The sequence below is a fragment of the Crocodylus siamensis genome, chromosome 5 (genome assembly GCF_052110815.1).
Source record: "Crocodylus siamensis isolate JL-2025a chromosome 5, ASM5211081v1, whole genome shotgun sequence".
Lineage (NCBI taxonomy): Eukaryota > Metazoa > Chordata > Crocodylia > Crocodylidae > Crocodylus > Crocodylus siamensis.
The window spans coordinates 182,403,505-182,425,874 of NC_143399.1; the positions used below are offsets into that span (position 1 = coordinate 182,403,505).

The 22,370-nt window shown below is 40.1% G+C and overlaps 1 protein-coding gene across 1 annotated transcript in view; it reads left to right on the forward strand.

Moving 5' to 3' along the window:
* Positions 1–18,179, forward strand: part of GPR158 (G protein-coupled receptor 158) — a 394,899-nt gene extending 376,720 nt beyond the window's left edge. The window contains exons 8-11 of the mRNA XM_090047374.1: positions 2,313–2,451; positions 6,437–6,542; positions 11,841–11,987; positions 12,735–18,179. Of these exons, the coding sequence (XP_089903500.1) occupies positions 2,313–2,451; positions 6,437–6,542; positions 11,841–11,987; positions 12,735–14,204 (1,862 nt within the window). The 3' untranslated portion in view covers positions 14,205–18,179. The remainder of the gene's footprint in view (positions 1–2,312; positions 2,452–6,436; positions 6,543–11,840; positions 11,988–12,734) is intronic.
* Positions 18,180–22,370: the final 4,191 nt, after the last annotated feature.

A 22,370-nucleotide genomic window follows, 5' to 3' on the forward strand; every position in this document is an offset into this window, starting at 1 on the left:
CCTGTTAAACTGGGTACCTCTCTTTTTTTGCTGCTCCTCCCTGTTTAATTTGAGCCATTCCATCCTATTCCTCATCCTCTTTGGGAGGATCTGGACTGTTTATTGTTTCACCCCTAATGGAAGCATCCATCTGGACCATGTGCTGTTTTGTACCTGTCAGCTTTTCCTCCATTTTTAGTTTAAAGGCTGATCTGCACCTTTTTTAATGTTACATGTCAGCAGTTTGGTATCATTTTTGTATAGGAGGGGCAAGCTCCACCTTAACAGGCTCTTCCTGTCTCAAAAGGATTCCCAGTTCCCAATAAACCTAATCCCCTCCTCTGTACACCATCTCCTCATCCACACATTGAAACTCTGCAGATCTGCCTGCCTCCCTGGACTAGAGTGTAGTACTAGAAACATTTCTGAACATGTTTCCAGTGGGGCTCCAGGGCTTAAGTCTCTTCCCTATCAGCCTACGTTTAGCTTCCAAGATATTCTCCTGCGCTTTGTCATTGGTGCCAACATGGATCACCACCTCTGGATCCTTCCCAGCACTCCTAACAAATGGGTCAGTATGTCTCATGAGATTTGCTGTCATGCCAGTCCTCTTGCCCATCACATACTAAACTGTCTGTATTCCTAATAATGTAATTTTCCACTACTGCAGTCTTTTTCCTTCTTTTGACTGGAGTTCTCCTGGCTCACTCCCTGCTACGCCTTCCCCATATAAATATCCTCAGTGCAAGAGGATACAGGGACTTCCACTGGAAAGGAGATCCCAGCTAGGGTGTGTTTTTTTTTCATCCTCTCCAGCTTCATGCACTTCAGTCCCAAGACCTTCCTTCTCTTCAGAAGCACTGGAGCTCCACGAATGGAGATGGGACTATATTACACTGCCCCCATAGGTCTCATCCAAGTACCTCAGCTGTACCAGTTTGACCAGTAAGATCCAGTTATTTTGGATCAAACATTTAGAATCCTAACAAAACTAGAAATTAACCATTTGCCTTTATCCTTCTCCCCATGGAGCTGCTCAGCCAGAGCTGTTTGTAATACTGTTGTATTGCTGCTGAGAGAGTCTTGAGAAAAACAAGGTTTATAAGGTGAAGCAAGACTTTTTTATGGACCTCTTGGCACTTTTATTCTCTGATAAAATATCAGATGACCCTTCAGTGAAATGTTATTTAACACTGAAAATAAAATTATTGGGGTCACTGTGCTCACTGTTTTCTGAGAAAATAAAAGAACCTGTAACTGGTGCTTTTGATAGGGTAAAATGTGATAAAGGTATGTTTCTAATATATCTAACCTGAGGTTTGCAAAGTAATTTCATATATACAGGAAATGGGCAATGGTAAATATAGGGGTATAATGGTACTCATCACAACATTCAGCAAACCCAATCCAATGTAGGCATTGTCATATCTTGACACTGGCTGAGAACTCAGAGAAAGCCCTGGGACATGACTGAAGAGCATGGCCCAGATAGGGTTGGCCACTTCCAGGTCTGTTCTCTCAAAAGCCTCCAAGAATAGTAGATAAGAGGCTGAAAAAGGCAGGTGGGTTCCTGAAATATGAGGTATATTTGGCTAAGGTGAAGTAATTGTGTTAAGAACAAAATGAATCTAATACAAATGTCCACTGGAATCCAAGCTCTAAAGGTAAGATTCAGTTCAGTCAGCTGTAGCAGGAATGATATGAGCTGGCCGTGAGCCTTTACTCATCCTTAATTTGTTTCCTTCATTACCTAATTCTTTCATATTAGGAAGAAATGTGTCACTTGTTCTAATTACCAGATCATTAGGCTTCTCAACAGAGACTCATAATATTCTAATTCAGAGGCAAAACAGAATTAGCTAAACTGAGTGGAGGATGTGTTTTAATCCAAAATGAACTGATATCGCAGTTATAAACCTTTGAAATTAAATGCATAAAATGGCAGTAGCAATTATATCGGCTTCCAGAGCTATAAAAATATATTACAAATATCTCCAAGTTGCTAAGCTACCATTTGAGAAATGGATATGGATTTATTAGAGGCTTGTCTTTGAATTTGTATATTGAAAAAAATAGACACCCTTGAAGACAAAGATTCTAGATCTAGTTGTACATTGTGTAAAAATTTAAACAGAATGTCTGAAGTGTGTACAGTTTCCACATCTAAAAGTATATTAAGACGTGTGTATGTATATATTTATGAATATATACTGTCTATAAGTGTATATATTTGTATATACACACATATACAGAACATGTTATATAACTTCAAATTTCCTTTCTTTTTCATTTATAAACTAATGGCAAATTATTTCTTTTTGTTCTTCTCACAGCTGAATTTTTATTCCTCTTGTGGGGTGTTTATCTCTGCTATGCAGTGCGGACAGTCCCATCAGCATTTCATGAGCCACGTTATATGGCTGTTGCAGTTCACAATGAGCTCATTATCTCTGCTATATTCCATACAATTAGGCAAGTGATCTGTAGATCTAGTAATTAACTGTTTATCTTTCAGGTTTCTTATGGTGCAATTTAAAAATGGTAAATTGGATAGGATGCATAATAGAAGGTCACATAAATATTTGAATCTGCAAATTAAGCAGTTATTAAACACCAAAATGTTCCCATAGCATTGGAAAATATGTACAGTCAACTTATTTGTCATATAATTATTTTTTTTCAGAATAGTAATTGATTTGTTACTGGCCAGTTAGATTTAAAAAAACAGTCTCTGTGATGCAGTAGATTTCTTAGAACTACTGCCTGTCTCGATTCATTTACACATTGCACACTGGTTTGTATCACTAAGAAATGCAGATAAGCATATTGATTTATGTGAATTCACTATGGTGTGTAAAAGATTGGCAAGTTAAAATCCTGGATTTAAAAAAATTGTATTAGTTTGTGCATGAAGCATAATGATTTATATGCTGCATATAAAAATCAACACTACTACTGCTATTACTAATATAGTGGATACTTATATGATACTGTAGCAATATTTATGAAAATACATTCATTATGAAGTATAATGAGCCTTGAATTTCATAGTGGTAAATTTATTATAAGAATAACAAACAAAGGGTCTCTGCTAGAGTTACATGAAAATGATCCATTCGATTTTTTTTCCAAAACTTCCACTGCAAAAAACAAAAAAATCTCCAGGAAAACCTAACATTATGCACGAGATTCAGTATCTTTTGGGCAACCTCCACTCCTCTCAAATTTTCCTCATCAGATCTCTGCTGACAATGTTCACATCTACACTCAGTGCCCTGGCTCCTCCTTTTTGCCTGAAGCTCATCTCTGTCTCTCTGTCTTTCTGATACCTTCCTTTATGATTCACCAGTTCCTCCAACAAAATACAGTGAAAATAAATCTTGCCATGTTTCCTTCTTCTAAAAAAGTGATTCTCAACCAGAGTGCCATAAAAGTCTGGGGTGCCTTGAAATCTTTTCACAGGTGCCATGGGGTGCCATACAGTGTTAGATGTACAAACGTGACTGGCAAAATAAATCAGAGATTTCAACCAGGAATCCATAGTGTCAAAAACATTCTGACCAGCTGTGATCTTTGAGTTTTTTGCAACAGAAGAATTGATCTATTATTTTTCTATAGTCAGAAAAGAGTGAAAACTAAGTGGTGGTGTTTTCTGAGGGCTGCCTCAAACCTATTAAACAGTGCCTCAAGTCTGTCAAGGTTGAAAATCACTCTTCTAAACTCTCTTTTTATTTTCTCCATCTCTGCTGAGAATTCTGCTCTGCCATTCTAACTTGCAGCCTGAGCCCAGGTACGGACATTACACTTTTACCAGTATAAATGATTGGAAAGTGGTGTGCCCATAATAGAACAGAAGTTTGATGCACACAGACTGGTTTAAAAATAGCAGAACCCAGACTAAGGTTTGTCCCCCACCCCCCCGGACCAAAAGGTGAAATGTGCGTTCTGTTTACTACCAATGTAAACTACACTGCTTACAGAAAACTGCATAACTTAGATTGATTCTGTCTTAGGCTTTTTGAATGTCTGTACCTAGCCTCACTGTTTTCTTCAACATCTCTTTCTTCTTTACTCTCATAATCTGTCCACATACTAAATCTTCTTTTTTTGTCTCCCTAATACAGGGGTGGTTTACATATAATGTGTACCACAAGTGTCATGGGCAGCCTATGTGTGGCACATGGCAAATGAAGGAGGAGACAGGCAGCAAAGCAGCATGGAAGCAGAAAGAGCACAGAGCAGGGAGCAAGAAGCAGAGCAGCAGACTAGGCAGGGAGAAGGGATGGGAATGGCACCTGGGGAGAGTGTGAGCCTAATTTGTGGCACACCTGCCAAAATACAAATATATGCAAAAAGAAAAAAAAGACCATATTTTGCAAACACGTGTATGTGAAATCTTCTTTTAGCTCCTGGCTGCCAAAATAGATATCAAAGTTTTATTTGTGATATATATTTCTAACATTCCTGTGGCTATGGAATGGTACTCTCTCTTCCTACCAGAATCACAGTGAATCTTAGCCACCATGGTTATTTTTCTTATGGTCTATTTTTTAACAATTGGAAACATGTCTGGTGTCATAGGGAGGACATGACCACCTATCAGGGTGCTAGTTATTGTGTGGGTGGGTATTTGAAAGGCCCCTCTGCGTTACAATATTTTTATAGCATAGCTGTGTGGGGTTAGAGTATAAAAAGTTCCCACCCCACAACCAACACAGCCATACCAGGAAAACTCCCAGGTGGACTTAACTCTGATGGCAGAAGGCATCAGAATTTGTGTCTTTTGGGAAAGCTCTAGCATGGAAACAACTTCCACCAGCAGAATTGCACCCACATGAGGGGCTCAGCCACATTAGTACTGCCCTTGTAGTATAGATATAGCCCAGGATTGCAGAACGTCATGGAATTGCAGGTTGGAGAATTGCATGGGACAGGGGACTGTGTATAGAATATCCTCCGCTCCATTCCCAAGATCTTCTCTTGAAAAACTAATACAATGTGGGGGAGAGGCGGATAGAATTCTTCTCTGTTCAATAGATTTGATTTAATTTCCTTTCTGATCAGCTCTGCTTTTCAAGTCTGGTAGATTTCCAAGCTTTTTTTTCTTTTTAATATTTTTCTTTTTAATAGTCCTTACAATGGTCAGAGCAGCTGGCATTAAATGAACATTCAATTCCATTGAGATCTCCTGTCTTTTATTAACTAGATGAGCTAGCTCTGATAGAGTATATATATAGCACAGAGAGAGAAAGGGAGTGGTGTAAATCAGAGAAATGAGTTGAAAGAAGCCTAGAATTTATCTAGCCTCAACTCCTGCCAGTGTAAAAATAGTTCCCCATATATCATGATCTACATATTTATTCTATAATCAGTTGTTTTTTACTTGCCTGATTTTTGGACCAGCACTAGCTTGTAACTAAAGGATGACTACAGGTAGTGATTCTTAATGCCTCTTGACAGCCCAAAAGACAACTGAAGTGTTAGGAAAAAAAACCCTTCTAAAATTTAAGTGTGGAAACATCTGTTTAGGTAAGAAGAATTAATAATGATTTATCATGTGCTTGTACCAGCATGCTTACAGTGTAATAAACAACAAATTACCTTGAACTCATTATGACAAATAAGACAGGGTTTCATGCCAGACTAATACCATTAACAAAAGGACATGGTTCCTGGGCAGTGTATACTAGTTAACTTTAAAGAGCTTGCCAATACCATTTCTGTTTTTTTAAACCTTCAAATTACAAGCCAATGGCATGTCTATTCATCCATTTCATTGCTTACCATTGAAATCTTTGGTAACTCACAAATGCAGATAAACCATGCTTCAGCCAGCTTTAACTGCAGTGCTTATTAAACCACTCTTAAAGAAACAAAGAAAAATATTAAATTATTATTGAATTACTGAAGTTTGTACCAGTGTTAAGCCCTGTAGTATTCAGCTGGGAGCTCCTGCAATCAAGGCCATTTCTGTTCCACATTAAAATGTATTTCAGTTTAGTTCTCTGTTTTAACTATAGCCTACGTTATAACTTGTCAGACCTTTCCTGTAACAGCAACTTAGGATCATCTAATATTTATGAAATGCACTGCAAGTGATATAAATCAATATGATAATTAAATAACTTAAAACTGAAGGTCCAATTCTCATTTTATATAAACTGTTACAGATTAACTAAAGTCAAAGAAGCTGTGACAGTTTATACCAGCTGGAGATGTGGCTTAGCAGGGTCAGATTAAATGGTGGACCACATCATTTAAGGTTTGCATTTTTTTTTCTCAGGTCCTTTGGAGTTATCATACATGTGTAACCTTTAGTCTGTACCAAAGTTATGCAAGCCAAACTTATTCATATTTGATCTTTATATAAAAATGATCTCCAGGAATATTAAGATTCTTAGATTTAATGCATTGAAAAAGAAAGATGAAATGCCAGCTCTCCAAATTCTACTTTCAGATTTATTCTTGCCTCGAAACTTCAGTCTGATTGGATGTTGATGCTGTTTTTTGCACATACACACTTGACTGTAACAGTTACCATTGGGCTGCTTCTGATTCCAAAGGTATGCCGTTGTTGTTATTTTTTCTTAGTAATCAACAGAAATATATAATTGTGCACACATGTTCTTTCTTAAATTACCAGGTTATTGGAAGAGGAGGATTACGTTTTTGGTCCAGTAACAAAGATTTGTTTTCAGTCCTCTTTTGTTAAAATATTTGGGGAAACTAATACATTTCTATTGAAGCAATCGAGTTAAACATCCTTTATTGTTGATATCATTGATAAATTGTATCACCATATTTAATTTTACTTTGTCAATTATGGACCTATGTACCATATTTTTATAGATTTATGATCTGATTTATCATTATATTTATACTTTAACCATTTATACTGTATTTATACTTAATTATGTTAATTCTAGGAGTAGGAATAGTGTTTTTATAATGGTTGGCTTAATTTTATTATTATATTTGTATTTCTGTTATTTTTGCTTACATTTATTTATATTATGGCTGTATGTTTGTCTTGTTGTTTTCAGGAGCAAAGCTTTTAACCAAAATCCTTAATAAATTGAATTGAATTGAATTTCTGGAATTCTACCATTAAACTATTTCTGGCCTTTGATAATCAATATTTTTCTGTTAAGTGTAAAAATCATAAGCTAGTGTTCATATTAGTAAATCAGAAGACTCTTGCTGCCTTTCAGGATTTAGGAAATAAGCTGTTTTAAAAGTATTGCTATGAGATGTGTCTAAATTAAGAAGAGGCTTAGAAACTATCCAGTGAATTATTCTTCAGGGTTTGACTTTATTATTGTCTTTTGGTCTTAGTTTGTTCATCTATTTCACTTCTAGAAATGTTTAATCTTAGAGTGGACTTGCTTGATGAATAACAGTAAGACAGTTCACAAAACAGTATTTCGTTTACGTAGACTTAACATGGTGAATATAATATGGGAGCCCTATATAAAATCTGTTCATTTTGGTCTATGTTGGGAGGGAGAAAATTGTGATATCCAGCCTGTATTAGGTATGGCAGTCTCTACAGCTTATAGTAAGATGGTGTTTGGGAAGAAGGTGTAGTATCTACAGTCAGAATGTGTGACGCTGAAAAAAAAGATATTGTGGTTCCTTGATGTCATATGGAAATCAGGTTGGTATTGTCTCAATCCAAAAGAAATTATTTGTTTAGCTGACTCTGGTTAATGTAACTATGTTGGTGTGGGGGGAGAAAGTGCCTTAGATTTGTAGAATGGAGAATGGGAGATCATAGGAAAGTAGGGTTGGAAGGACCTCACGAGGTCATGCTCCCAGCTGAAGGCAGGATCATCCCTGACTAAAGTATCCCAGCAAAGTGTCTATCCAACCTGTTCTTTAAAACTTCCCAGAAGGGAGATTCTACAGTTTCTCTAAGTAACCTGTTCTAATGCTTGACCACCCCTGTAGTCAGAAAATTCTCCCTAATCTCCAACATAAATTTCACTTTCTGAAGCTTGAAGTCCTGTCCTCAATGGTTATGAAAAAAAACCCATTTCCATCCTCTCTATAATTGCCCTTCAGGTATTTGAAGCTTATTTTCAAATCCCTCTTCAGTCTTCTTCAGATAGTGAGAAGTGAGATAGTGGTGAGGAATGGAGTTGCTTAAACTAATCTCTTAGAAACACCTACAGTTTAATGCTGTTCAGCATTATCAGACCCTATATTTAGTTTCTTATAAATTTCCCATGTGTGAACTTGAAAAATCTGAGTTCATGCCCGGTCAGTGGAAGGCAAGTTAGAGTTTGGCAGCAAAATGTATCAAAGGCTCTCTCTGGGCAGAACGTGCTCTGTCACAGGGCTGCAGGAATGTGGAAGGCTTTTTCTGGCCAGTGTCTCAGGACTGCTGTGATCAGACAGAGGAAATGAGATCAGGAAGACTTCCTTGCATTCTCATTACTAGTGTTCAGGTCTTCTTGACTTGAATGGAGAAAGGACAAAATCAAGACCCAGGACTGAGGAAAGAAGAAGTTAGGACAAGAAATGGGAGATGTGGAAGATGGAAGAAGAGTGAGACCAAGTGAGGAGTTAATGGGGACCTAAGGATAGCTGGGACTAACTGGTTAAGAAGATTGGTATGAGGAGTGTAGGAAGGTTTGAACGGGCAAATGGGGTGATGGGAAGACTACCTAGGAAATGAGACTAGGTTTGATAGCAAACACTCAAAAAATAGCAACTAGGACAGGCGAGATAAGGTGATTTGGACTGAGACAAGGAGTCAGTGGGGGTCAACAGTATTAAAAAATGGGTGCAGGAGGAAAGAGACAGGACTTGGAAAAAGACAAGATGGCAGCAACAGAGCAGAAGCATGCTCCCCTTCAGATCCTGGAAATGTACCCAAGATTTCTCAGTCCTGCCATTCTTGTGAAACCCACTGGTAAAACATGTGTTTTATTTCCCTTTAGTCCAGGGTGCTCAACCTCCACCCTGCAAAGCCTTGACATCCAGTTCACAGCGGTCCCCACAGGTCGGGAAATTTGGCAGTGGGGAAGCAGTAGGAGCTACCCCCTGCCCACCCCTCCCTAGTGCCAAATTCCCAAGCCCTACAGAGTGGGTTACAGCCAGGAGACAATCCTCCACTAGCACAGCCAGATTAGGGCCAGGCCATGCACCCATTGCTCTGTGCACCTAGTTCGGAACCAGCTCATGTCCCTTTCTCCATTCACCATCATGGGTCTGGACCATACCCACTTCCCTCCACCCACCCCAGTTGGGGCCAGATTACACCTCCTTCCCTTCCCCCTGGCCAAGTTGAGACTGGGCACCACAACTTTCCTCCTGCAGGGCTGGACCCCCCTCATGTGCAGCTGGTTTGGAGCTGGACCATGCCTCCTTCCCTTACCCACAGGGCTGGGCTATGCCCCCTTTCCTCCCACCCAGCCCGGCTGGGGCCAGGCCATGTCCACTTCCTCCTGCAGGGTCGGGTCATGCCTTCTACCTCCTTAGGGCTAGATCAGCCCATGGGGCCAATTTGGGGCTAGACTATGCCCCCTTACCCCACACAGCTGGATTGGGGCTGGGTTTCCTCTTGGCCCTCCTCTGCAAAGGCAGATAGGACGCCACTGCATCTGCCCTGGTTGCCAGTTTGGGTCCACTGGCCAGATCTGGCCTGTGTAGGGACCAGGCTCTGCCCATCCTGTCAGTTGCTATTAGGGGTAGTGTGCAGTTCCATCTACCACATATTCTCGTATTTTGTTAAATACAATTTAAATACATATTGGTGTAATACAGGGCCCTCTGCTGTATATTATTTTTTCTCATTGTTTAGGGTTCTGCCAATCCTGTCTTTCTCCCTGCTGTATTTAGCAGTAGAGAAAAGTGACTTAATATTGGAGAGGAATTTTTACGAGCACATGGACTTTAAAGCAAATTTATTTATACGGCATTTTGTTCCATTAGCACTGGATTTTCAAAGGATCGAATAAATACCATTTCAGTGTGATGTGTTCTTGTGACAATGAAATTCTGGATGATATGATTAGAATATAGCATTCTTTGTGCAGAAAATCCCATCAAAACATTGACTTCATAATGATGGTGTTGTAAAGACCCATAAAATTTTACTTATATAATAGTCCAAAGCACAAGGACCAAAGAGGATATTAAGGGTAAAAATAAAACAAAAACCTTCACACTTAAGTTTGACATAATTCTCAGCTCACCCTGCTGCTATTTATAACTATTGCTGATGTCTCAAAGCAGTGCATGCTCTTATCTATCAAATATACCTAAAATAGCGAGTCATACCAATGCAAGATTGTGATGCAAACTTTGAATATCCTGCAGTCATTTTTACTGATTTAATGTTTTTAGTAATGGTATATATTTTCTTTTTCATATCCACTTGCTTTTTAAAGCATGTTAAAAACATCATTTTCCACCAAGTTTTTTTAAAATTAATCTTTCTCAAGCTATATCTCAGAGACACAGATTAAAATTCCCTTTCCTATATATTTTCTGAGTGCCTCTTCACAGAGGTTTCACCTTACATCTTGACAAATTCTAGAAAACAAGAGACTAAATGTGACCATAATTATACAGATGAAATCCCATATGCTATGATGTAAAGACATGGAGTCAATGAGGCTGTACCAGTTTATAACAGCTACTCTCTGGCTCATATTAATAGGGGCAAGTGAACCAGTATGAATAAAAAAGGAACAGATTCAAACCTTTTTTCCCCCTTTGGAGTGAACCTTTGTTAAGATTAAGGTAGGATTGGCTAACTATTTTTCTCCTTATTTTTCATATTAAGCACATCTTGTGTTCATAACACAGCCCTGGGGTTGGGAAAGCCCAGCCACTCACCACAGTTCTGGACCTGAGCTGTTTTAACTCCCCCGATGCTGACCAGGCTAGCTCCCCACAAGTTACTTGTCTTTGGCTGCCAGAACCTCCTTCCAGCAAATGGTGAACACTTGCACACATGAGATCCCAACTCATGGTTAGGTGGCTTACACTAGACTAGAGCCAGGTCACGCAAATGCTTAGAATCATTGAAAATTAGGGTTGGAAGGGACCTCAGGAGTTCATCAAGTCCAACCCCCTCCTCAAAGCAGGACCATACCCAAATAGATCATCCCAGCCAAGGCTTTGTCTAGTCAGGTATTAAAAACTTCCAAGGATGGAGATTCCACCACCTCTCTGGGTAACCTGTTCCAGTGCTTTACTACCCTCCTAGTGAGAAAGTTTTTCCTAATATCTAACCTAAAATTCCTTGCTCCAACTTGAGACCATTGCTCCTTGTTCTGTCATCTGCCACCAGTGAGAACAGTCTAGCTTGATCCTCTTTCAAATTCCCGTTCAGGTAGTACAAGTCTGCTATTAAATTCTCTCTCAGTCTCCTCTTCTCTAGACTAAATAAGCCCAGTTCCCTCAGTCTTTCCTCATAAGTCATGTTTGCACCCTTGTCTCCTCCTTTTTTTGGTCAAGACATAAAATGGGAGAGCTACAATATGCAAGATTATTACACTCTGGGCAAAGGTTATTTTTGTGGTATTCGCAGCCTCCTTGAAAGAACTAGAAATCCTGCACCTAGTTTAATCCTAGAGATTTGGATAAGCATAGAAAGCTAGGAATGATTTTTTTAAATGAACCTCTAAACCTTTTCAGGCTAACCAACCACTAAAAATAGTACCCAATCTATAAAAATAATATTCTGTACTATATTCCCTGTTCTAATAACATTTATGTGGTGATTGCAACCATTTGAGGCCAGATGGGTAAAATGGAGTGTGAAGCATAGTTGTATACTTTAGAACATTAACATTAAACTTAACAATATGTTAACTGCAGCATCCTCTTACAAATATGTATTTCAGTTTTCCCACTCAAGCAATAATCCTCGAGATGATATAGCTACTGAGGCATATGAAGATGAACTTGACATGGGTCGATCTGGGTCCTACCTAAACAGCAGTATCAATTCAGCATGGAGTGAACATAGTTTGGATCCTGAAGACATCAGGGTAACTACTATGCTTTTAAGAGTAATTTGTTCTTAAGAAGTGTTTTTCTAAACTCTGAGCTACACCAGTTTGATTTGTTTTTACTGCAGACGCACAGCAAAATGAGCCATTTTGTGTCTAGCAAGGACTGTAGTATCAAGTCATGTGACATACATTTAGGAAAATACACAAATGCAGACAGGGCTTTGTTGTATGCTATTAAGAGATTCACTCAAGATTGAATGGTTTGAAATATCCCTGGCGTGACCCATTTTGGGAACAGAGGCTCTTCTAGCCAGTTTTGAAATATGACCACTGACACAGTGATATGTCATTTGTTGTCATCATATAATATATAAATATATGAAACCTAATAATCTGCTCAAATGAGATCCCTGCTTGATTGGATAAAAGGACTACTTCTGATTGAATTGGTTTCAGTGTATGCTATCCAAAATACAGCCTAATTGTCCATTGCATGCCAGGTGAATAGTGAAAATACGTCATGACTGCATATTAATCCTGGCATGTTATATGCCATGAGACCATATTCAATGGTAACTATTCTATGCAGTGCGTGTAGGTCTGAATTTACCTTTATAATAAAAATATTGTAATTAAGTACATGGAAAAATGGCGAACACTAGAAAAGTCATAGTAAATAATTCAATATAATGTTCAGTTCATTCTAATCTAAATGCAGGTCACCTAGCCTGGTTAGTGGCCTTGATTTGTGTTGCACATATTAGTTTTGCTTTTGTTTTGCAGGATGAGTTGAAGAAACTGTATGCACAACTTGAAATCTACAAAAGGAAAAAGATGATTGCTAATAACCCACATCTTCAGAAAAAGCGGTGCTCAAAAAAGGGCTTGGGCCGCTCAATAATGAGACGAATTACTGAAATCCCTGAGACAGTCACCAGGCAGTGCTCTAGGGAGGATAAAGACCTTATGGAGCACAGTTCTGCAAAAAATGCTGCTTTAGTGAGAAAAAACCCCCAGGATGCCACCAGTTATGTAAAGCCAAAAGAGGAGTCTTTGAAAAACAGAGTCTTTTCATTAAAAAAGTCCCACAGCACTTATGATCATGTTAGAGATCAAACGGAACAGCCTAATAGCTTAACTACAGAAAGTGCAGAAGTTATAAGTACAGAGAACTCACTGCTGGATTCTTTGAGTGGAAACAAATTAACAAAAAAAGCAACGGAAAAAGTTGAAGCTGTGTCCACTGAATCTGTCCCTTTGGTGTGCAAATCTGTAAGCGCACATAACTTAAGTGCAGATAAGAAGCCTCTGCATCCAAGAACATCTGTGTTACAGAAATCTCTTAGTGTTATTGCTAGTGCCAAGGAAAAGACTCTGGGATTAACTGGTAAAATGCAAAGCCTGGAAGAAAACAGCAAATCCCATAAATCTCAACAGAAAGGTAAGGAGGCCAGCAAAAAGCACTCAGTCTCAGATAAAGGGGAGCAAAAAGATTCCCATCGGAAGAATTCTACCCACTCTGAGGAGGCAAAAAAACCCCATAAATCTGGAATCATGAAACAGCAAAAGGTTAGTCAGATGTCTGCAAATTCTGACACAGGCCTGGCTAAGTCACTGCATAAGGACAATTTTGACATTGCAGAGGTTTGTCCTTGGGAGCTCTATGACCAAATGCCTGGTCCTGTGCCTTCTGAATCTAAAGTTCAAAAACACGTGTCTATTGCTTCCTCTGAACCAGAGAAAAGTCACCCTTCCCAGCCAAAGGGGAAATCTCATCACAAGCTTAAGACAGCTGAAGGATATCAGCAGTCAAATCAGAAGAGCACAGAGAAATCTGAAGCATGTGCTCGGGAGACACAAGAGCAGCAGTTTTTGGAAGATGAGAAAAAACATTTGAATTCCAAGTCTCAGGTTGTCCCTGGGCTTAAATGTGAGAGTGTTAATAAATACACAGCAAATACTTGTGCAGGGGAATCTGAGGAACTTCCCCCTAAAGCAGCCATGCAAGCAGTAGAAAAGGAAAAGCTCAATCAATTGGGAGAACAGAAAAAAAATGCATCTTCCTCTGCGGGAAATATGCTTTCATCTGACTCTTATAAACCAAGCAGTAACTTACAGCAGACTTTAACATCTCGAGCCGAAGTCTGTCCATGGGAGTATGACACACCAGATTTACCAAATGCAGAAAGAAGTGTAGCTTTCTCGAACACATCTGCTTTAAGTGCAAATAAAACAGCAACACCTCAAAAATAAGAGGTTTTGGACTGACAAGAGTAGCAACTACAGAAAGATTACAGAAAGGAGGAAAGAAAGAGGGCAAGTAGGCCAAAAGAATCTGAAAATTCCTAAGGAGATTACTGAACCAAGGGGATCAGCACAACAAATAAGTGGGAAATTGGCAAAGTGAATTATTCATATTGTTGTTGTTTATTTACTGAGTGCCAACAATGTGATGAGTGGTGTCCAGAACATGGTCCCTGCTCTAAGAAGTTTACGGTCTAAATGAATGAAATCTGCCTTTACCAAATCATCTCTCTTTCACAAACAGGAAAAAAAAATAATGGCTATGACAAGCAAACACCACAGATGTTAACAGAATTATCCCTAAAGGCTCCCAACTGCTTGCAACTTGCCCTTGGGACTCTAAAGATCCAACAGGAGTATGGCACGGAGAAAGTCTTGATGGCAAAATTTGGGATCAATGAGCAGCTTACCGAAAAGACGACTTTTCACTTTACTTATTTAACCTTGATAGCACTGCTAACTTAATGCATCCCAAAAATACATTTTATATAATGATTGCTCTCATTTTCTTATTAATGTATGTTTAAGTACATTGTTGTGTCTCATATTAAAGCATTCCAGATTGTATAATTTTTGCAAATAACTTTGATATTATGTGACACGACAACATATTTATGCAATCTGCAGATACTCTATTGTTATTGCAACTTAAAATACCTGCTGTAGATTTTATTTATAGAATTACAGTAAGCTTTCACTGGCTATGAAAGCCATACCTTGTATGGGAAAATACCTTTGTTTTCTTTTCCTGTGATTTTTATAGTGTGAGTTTTTGTTTTATTCTTTATTATTTAAAATTATTGTTTGATACTGTATTATTCAGGGGTTTTATACCAGGTAAGTTACTCATCTTGCCCTTTTTTGTTAATGCTCATAAACTTTGTTATTAGTGGAGATCAAATTGTCTTAGCTGCATATTCTGGTAAGTCCAAGGACAACTTATCTGTTGTTTGTTACAAACCTGGCTAATTTCATATTATCGCTGCAGAGCTCCTGCTTTTATCATCCATCATCATCATCATCTTTCTCAGCAATTTACACTGAGAATTTTCTTCTAAAGGATAAAAACAAGAATGATAAAGACTACACTTAAGAGTATGAACCACAAATGTACAATTTTGGGAGATATTGCAGGTTAGCTGGTTTAGAGCTGCAGTATGTTGTTTATCCTGTTGGTAAACTTCCATGAACCAGATGTGTAGAATCAGAAAGAGAAAAAAGGAGCCCCAAAAGAATATTTCCCCCCCACGAAATGCAGTCAAAAGATAGAAAAGGAAAAGGGCATCTAATCCCACCCCAAAAGTACTTAGAAATGTTTGTCTGATGTATATATGTAAATGTTAGATAAAATTTAATATTTTATACAAAATTAATACCCAGTAATAACTAAGGTTTTTATCCTGCACATAAGCTTAATTTTATACACTAGTCTGTTCCCTGTTCAAGACAAAGAGACTTTCAGCTAATTCCAAGTAAAACATGTGAAAAAGAGGCCTTGGCAGGATCAGGACAGAAGAGGGTGACAAAGACTAATAATAATAACAGTAGGCCAGGTCCATTTAAGTGTCGTATTACTAAGGTACCTTTGGTACTTCATTTATTGCTGACTCTTATTGGTGCTGTACAATATGCAAAAATAAAGGAACACCCAGTCATAAAGTTTTTTTTAAAAGAGATGATGAAATTCACTGGGAAAACCCATCATAAGATTAATTTAATGGTTTGTCGTTTTATATACATCTGTATATATCTATATCTATGTATCTATAGATATGTATAAAACAACAAATATATAGATATCTATCTATATTGATCTATATATTTATATATATAGATAGATATAAAATATCCTATTTAATATATCCTATTTAATGCACACATGCACATACATATATATTGATAAACTGACCTGTGGGCCTCATAGAAGATGGGGGGTTTTAAGAGAAACTCTAATGACAAGAAGGGCTTGGGTAAATTGGGATGTGGAGAGTACTTTCTTGCCTTTCCCGAACTGAGAGACAGGCAGAGAGTCCACTTGGGTCAAACTATGGAAGGGGAGAGGAAAATATATGACCCTGCCTCCAGGACTGTGCCTGTTTTTGAAGGAAAAAAATAATCTGAGTATGCATGTAGTTCTTCTTCCCTGACCAGACTTTATCCAGGGCCTGACGCAAACCTCACTGAAGTCAGCAAGGCTTTTCCCATTGACTTCAATGGGATTTGTATGAAGTCTCATGTGCAAGCCCTGATTCCCTTGCGGGTATGTAGGCTTCATTCTGAGAATGGATAGACCTCTGTATGTCACCAAGCATGTGGAGCCCTGAAGGAACATACTGAGCCCCCGTTGGAGTAGTGCACAGTCTTTTCAATTTAATCCACTGATATAGCTGTACTCTGCAGCATAGTAAAGAGAGGACTCCATCTAAGGTTCCTTCTCTAGTTTACTAAGGGGACATCATGGGCTGGCCAGTCTTAGACATGTTCCTTCTCCAGAGGGCTCTGTGGCTCCATTGCCATGGACAGTACTCATGCTTGCAGCTGGGATGTGTCAGGAACTGGTGGAGGACATACTCTGTACACACCCACTGTGCCTTTTAGATGAAATGCCCAGGGGAGGCGTGGTGCCCTGCCATGACTTTACCCATCCCGACATCATGCTGTCCTCTGTGCATTCCTGTACAATGGAGTGAGTGGATTGCCTCTGTTACATGGTAGCCATGTTCATGTAGGCCTCCATACCAAGCCATACCCCATGCATATAGCTGTGCTTTCTTTTGTGTTAGGGGCAGGATGAAGTCCCTTGGCATGACTGTATTTGTGCCACTACTGCCCCATCTGCTGATTGCTTTTCTTTTATTTTGCTTTGAAGATAACTTGAGAAGGAAGCTCATTAGAAACAAAGAAATAAGGCCAGATCCTTAACTAGTGTACTCAACATAACTGTACCATAATTATGGAGTGATTTATACCAACCCAGGATCTGCTGCATAATTTATAGTTTTGGTTTGTTTTCTTTCACCCTGAAGGCTGCTCTTGCTACTTAAAAATTGTCCACTATTTTCAGGGTTGTTCTATGGTTTTCTACATTGTTCTTGTCACATACCAAAAGGCTGGTGAAATTTAGACCTATTTTAAAACCAGTATACATCTTAAGGGATGATTTTTCTTGTTCATTCAGCCACTGAAATTGGGTTTTGGGTTTAATTGGTACTTTAGCAAACAGAGGGCCAAACTTCACTCAACTGTTATATTTCACTATGACACTGCTAGAAACATTGCTTAAGGAAGACATACTAAGTTATGCCTAAATGATGTTCTATAGATTTTTCTCCACCAGCATATATTAGCTAGATTGCTTAGTAGTCTTTTTCTGGAGTTCCATTGTCATTATTCAGCCACAAGAAATGCAACTCTAGAATTAAGGTGTTTTCTAGCAGATCTGTTAAGAACGATAATCACCAAGGTCACAAACATTTGCTAGGTTGTCCTTTTCAAATGCATGTGCAAGTTGCATTTCTCCTTTGTTTCTAAGCCATGGTTTATAAATAATTAGATTTATACCAATACTAATAGACTTGTATATTTTATGCAAGAAATATATGCTTTAAAATATAAATAATTAATCACCCATCATCAGCTTTGGTGGCATTATAGGTCTGAAAACAAACAATACTTTTATATTTGCTCTCCTGAGGCTTTTGCATGTATATGATGACGGGCAGGCCTGAGAAAACACTGCCTTTTAACATTTTAGCTACTCAGAGTTGTAGAGTAAATAAAGCTGTAAGTCTATTCACTTTATTATGTGGTTCTTATAAGAATATTATCTGGCAACCTACAGCATCCACCATGAAATACTTGCTAGATTTATGTTGTAATGTGTCACAGCATGTAAATAATGTACCTTCTCTGCAATAAAGCACATTTATATGAAATCTGTTTGTGGTCCTTTTATGCTGTAGTATTGTGAAGCAGCTAGTGATTCAAGCTAAATTGTTTTCTTATCCAGTTTGTAAAATGACATGATAAATGAGACTTCTAACTGCCTAAGGGTTCACAAATATTCTCAGATTTTGTATAGAGTATTAATTTGTCTTGAGCATTTATTCATATCTATATTCTACTGTCGGTACACCCCCCCCCATGGATTTAAATAACAGCATTTTAGCCAGCAGTATCTTTGGCTTTGCCCTGATGACCATGGTGCAAAGGCTGATGTGGGACCAAAGGCCACCACTTTCTTCCTACTACCTGTGGCCTTGATATGTCTAGTTGCTATATTTTGTTCTCCCTAAATGTAGATATCGATTATCTTTACTGCTGGCATGGTGGACCTGGAAATGTTATCATTAAGTACTTCCCACCTCCTTCCTCATTCTAATATTATAAAAACCTTAATCTATCTGTCTGTCTGCCTATCTGTCCGTAACACTTTATTCACACTCTGATTGGCTGACTGAAACAGCCAATCAGAGTGTGGCATTCAGACAGGAGGTGGAGCATCACCATGATGGCGGGGATGCAGAGGACAGAGCTGGCCTTGCCCACCCTGCCCTACTCCCTGGAGGCAGCAGCAACAGAGCAGACAGAACAGGGGGTGCAGCACTGCTCCCCCTGCCCTGCTCCCTGCAGGTGGCAATGATGGCGGGGTGAGGCCACCAGAGTTGGCTTCATGCCCCCACCCCTTGCTCCTTTGAGGTGGTGGTGGTGGCAGCGTGGGGGGGAGTGGGGTCAGGACGCCACGGGGAGTGAGGCCACTGGTGCTGGCCTCAGCCTGCCCCTCCCCCCTTCATCATCGCCTCCTGCAGGGCCAGCCAATGCAGGCCAATGCAGCAGCAGTGGGGGGGACGGGTGGGCATGCTACAGAGGCAGTGGTGGTGATGGTGGTGGATTGAGTGGAGAAGCGGGCTTGGGGCCAATGCACGGGACAGGGGATGAGGAGCAAACCCAAGGGGGAGAAGAGAGCCACTGCAGTGGTGGTCGGGGGACCAGTGGGCCCAATGCAGCAACTGTGAGAGGAGGCAAGGAGCAGGTCTCCTCTTCCCCTCGGGCCCAGGCCCACTCCTCCTCCACCCAGCCTGCCCCCACATCATCCCTAAGTCCGCTCCTCCAATTCCCCTGCTGGGTTGGCCTGGGCCTGCTGCTCCTCCCCCCCTCCGCCTGCTGCTCCCACCCACCCCTGCTGCAGTGGGCCAACTTCTCCCCACCCTTCACCCAGTCCTCCCCCACATTGGGCCCGGACCCGGTTCTCCCCTTCCCCGACTGCTGCAGTGGGGAGCAGGGGAGTGGTCCCAGACCCCAAGCACAGCAGGAGGGAAGGGGGGAGTGGGCCCAGATGTGGGGGGCACAGGGCTCTATCTTTGCCCACTCCCCCTACATCATTCTTGATGGGTAATTGGTTAGTGTTTGTAATAATGATGGGAACTTTGGAATAGAGACCAAAATTATCCAGAGTGTGTTGTACAAAGGAAGGAGAAGACCATAGATAAGGACAGACACACGGGGGCTAGAGTGAAGCCATCTAAGCAAAGCCAGCTATGCATATATTTGTATAATGCCAGGTTATGAGTGTTCATTTTTAATTAAAAGCCTCTAACATTTTGTCCAGTGCATGTATTACATACCTTACAACACTCAGTTGTGTAAAATCCAGAAAAATTAGGCACAGGGCTTAGAACATGCCAAAAAGCATGCCCAAGACAGAGAGCCTTGGTGTATCTGTAAATTGGCTACTCTGTAAATTCTTGGCTTCTACACAATTTCCATGGGAGGGGGTGAAACATTTCCTGGGTATCATAGACATGTCCTTTGAGTTCACATTAGTATAATTAATTAGGCTTAGTTAGTTTATTGGCCAGTGGCACTCCCTTTCTAATAACTGTCAGCTAGTTTTGGGAGTTTTTTCATACTTTCTTCCTTTTGTATATACTCTCAACTGGGTTTTTTTCCCCCAATAACAGTTCTTTAGGAGGTCACATCCAAAGTCCCCTGGCTTAAAATACTTCTGTCTCATGAGGCAACAGTCTCTGATTAATGTTGGATACAAGCAGCCCATCTGCATGTGCAATTAGCATGATGCAATAAACTCTGGCATAGTTCATGACAAAATTCATAGGTGACTGGCGGGGGGTGCATGTGCCACCCCTGATGGGGCTGGTGCCCCCCCTGAGAGGGCCACCACTTTCAGCAGCTTCTGTGAGTGCCCCCCCAGATTCAGGAGGCACCAGTCACTCATGATGGAATTTATTGCTCCCAGGTACAGTATTTACACATGTACTCAGGACTGCAATACACTGAGCTGGGGCTGCACAGCCCTGGCTGGCTGGGAGCCCAGGGGGTCAGCCTGCAAACCTAGAGCTCCTCCCCACACTGCTCAATATGATGCAGATGGTCTGATGCACAAAGGTGCTACAGAGTGGATATAGCTAGCAGGCAGCCTCTGCACTGTAGTGCACTCATACCCCAGCCAGCCCTATCACTATCTATGCGTGCACGGTGCCATATGATAAATCTTGTATCTAGCAGTACCAACCTGCAACAGTCTACTCCAGACTAACAGTTCCGCATGTGTAGATGGTGATGCTTTACTACCGAGTTAATTAGGCAATTCCACAGTAAGCATCTCATGTAGAGCTTCCATGGTGTCTTTTTTGTTTCTTTACTCTCGGTGAACACTCTGCATGCAAGTCCTTTGTTTAAAAAAAAAAAAGAAGAATTTAAAAAAGTAAAGCTTAAAATAGCTTAAAATGTGTCTATCAATCTCTCCACGCAGCCTACTTCAGACATGGGTCTGTCTAATCCCTCCAATGTCCAGCACTGCTGCTGTGACCTCAAGTACAGTTAGGTCCAAGATTCCAACAAGTGAGCCAACTAGTTCTAGGAATTCTGGGAGGGCTCCCCGGGGGAAAGCATTTGAGATTGAGCTCTTCATAAGAGCTCAAAATTCTCTTTCCAATGCTGATCTGTATGTATATACTACACAGCCCAGTCCAAAGGAGCATGGCACCAAACAGTCAGTACTCCTCATTGAGGACACACTCGCCATGACTGTTACCAAGAATGTGATCAGGGTACAATTCCCACTACCACACCTTCCTTCCTTCCTTCCTTCCTTCCTGGCAGAACTTAATAAAAACACTTAAGAAACTACATTTATATAACACACAGCTGCAAAAAATCTAACCAAACTGCCAACTTCACTTACTAACAATGTCTGATTAACATTGCTTGCTGATCCCCCATTTAAAGTACAACTGTTGACAGAAGTCACAAAGCTCAGGCTGTATCCTGGAGCTCAGTTATCTTAATCCATCATGACTGGTGCCCAAGCCCTTCTCAGCCAAAAGGCCAAATTCAGTGCCCCTGTCTCACTATCCCTTCTGGAAGTGGGAGAAAGAATCAACAATTTTTTCTCAGTATGTGTCTATCTAGGATGAGGACTTCACAACCCTGCAGCATAACCTGATTTGACACTACTGCTGGAGCACTTTTTTCCTGGGCCACTAACAGGCTTGACATTTTCCTCTATACATTTTCCTCTTTTACATTTGCAACAACTCTTGATATATTTCTCAATGCTGCTGTTTATTTAATGTTATAAGAATGTCTACAGCACATCTCACAGATATTTCAATCCCTAAATTACTTTCAACCCCCTGGTGCACTTTCATATGGAGTATTTGTATGGCTTGTTTCCCATTTTGTGATGCTTTAAAAGGGCGCACATGGAGTGCCCTTCCTATTTACACTGTGATTAACATATGAATCATGGTACAAATGTACCATGTAGGGGGGGTCCTCAGATTTCTTTCTTGTAATGGTTTTCTGTAGCACCTTAAGGATCACCATCTTCTCTTGAAAAAAAAAAAACACATCTAGGATTCAGTTATTCTCCCTTTAAAATGACAATGGGAATTAGTAATATGCTCACCCTGAGTTAATAACCTTAATTACCTCTTTGGAAATTATGTCTTCTTAGGCTAAATAGGGCATTTTGTATCCTTGTTGCAGGGCACTAAGGTGCCTGTTCCTTTAAGAGCAGAAGCTGCCTAGGGAGAGGGCCCTAAGAGCCAGGTGCAGGTTACTATGGCAACAGGATAACCAGTAAATTAGTCT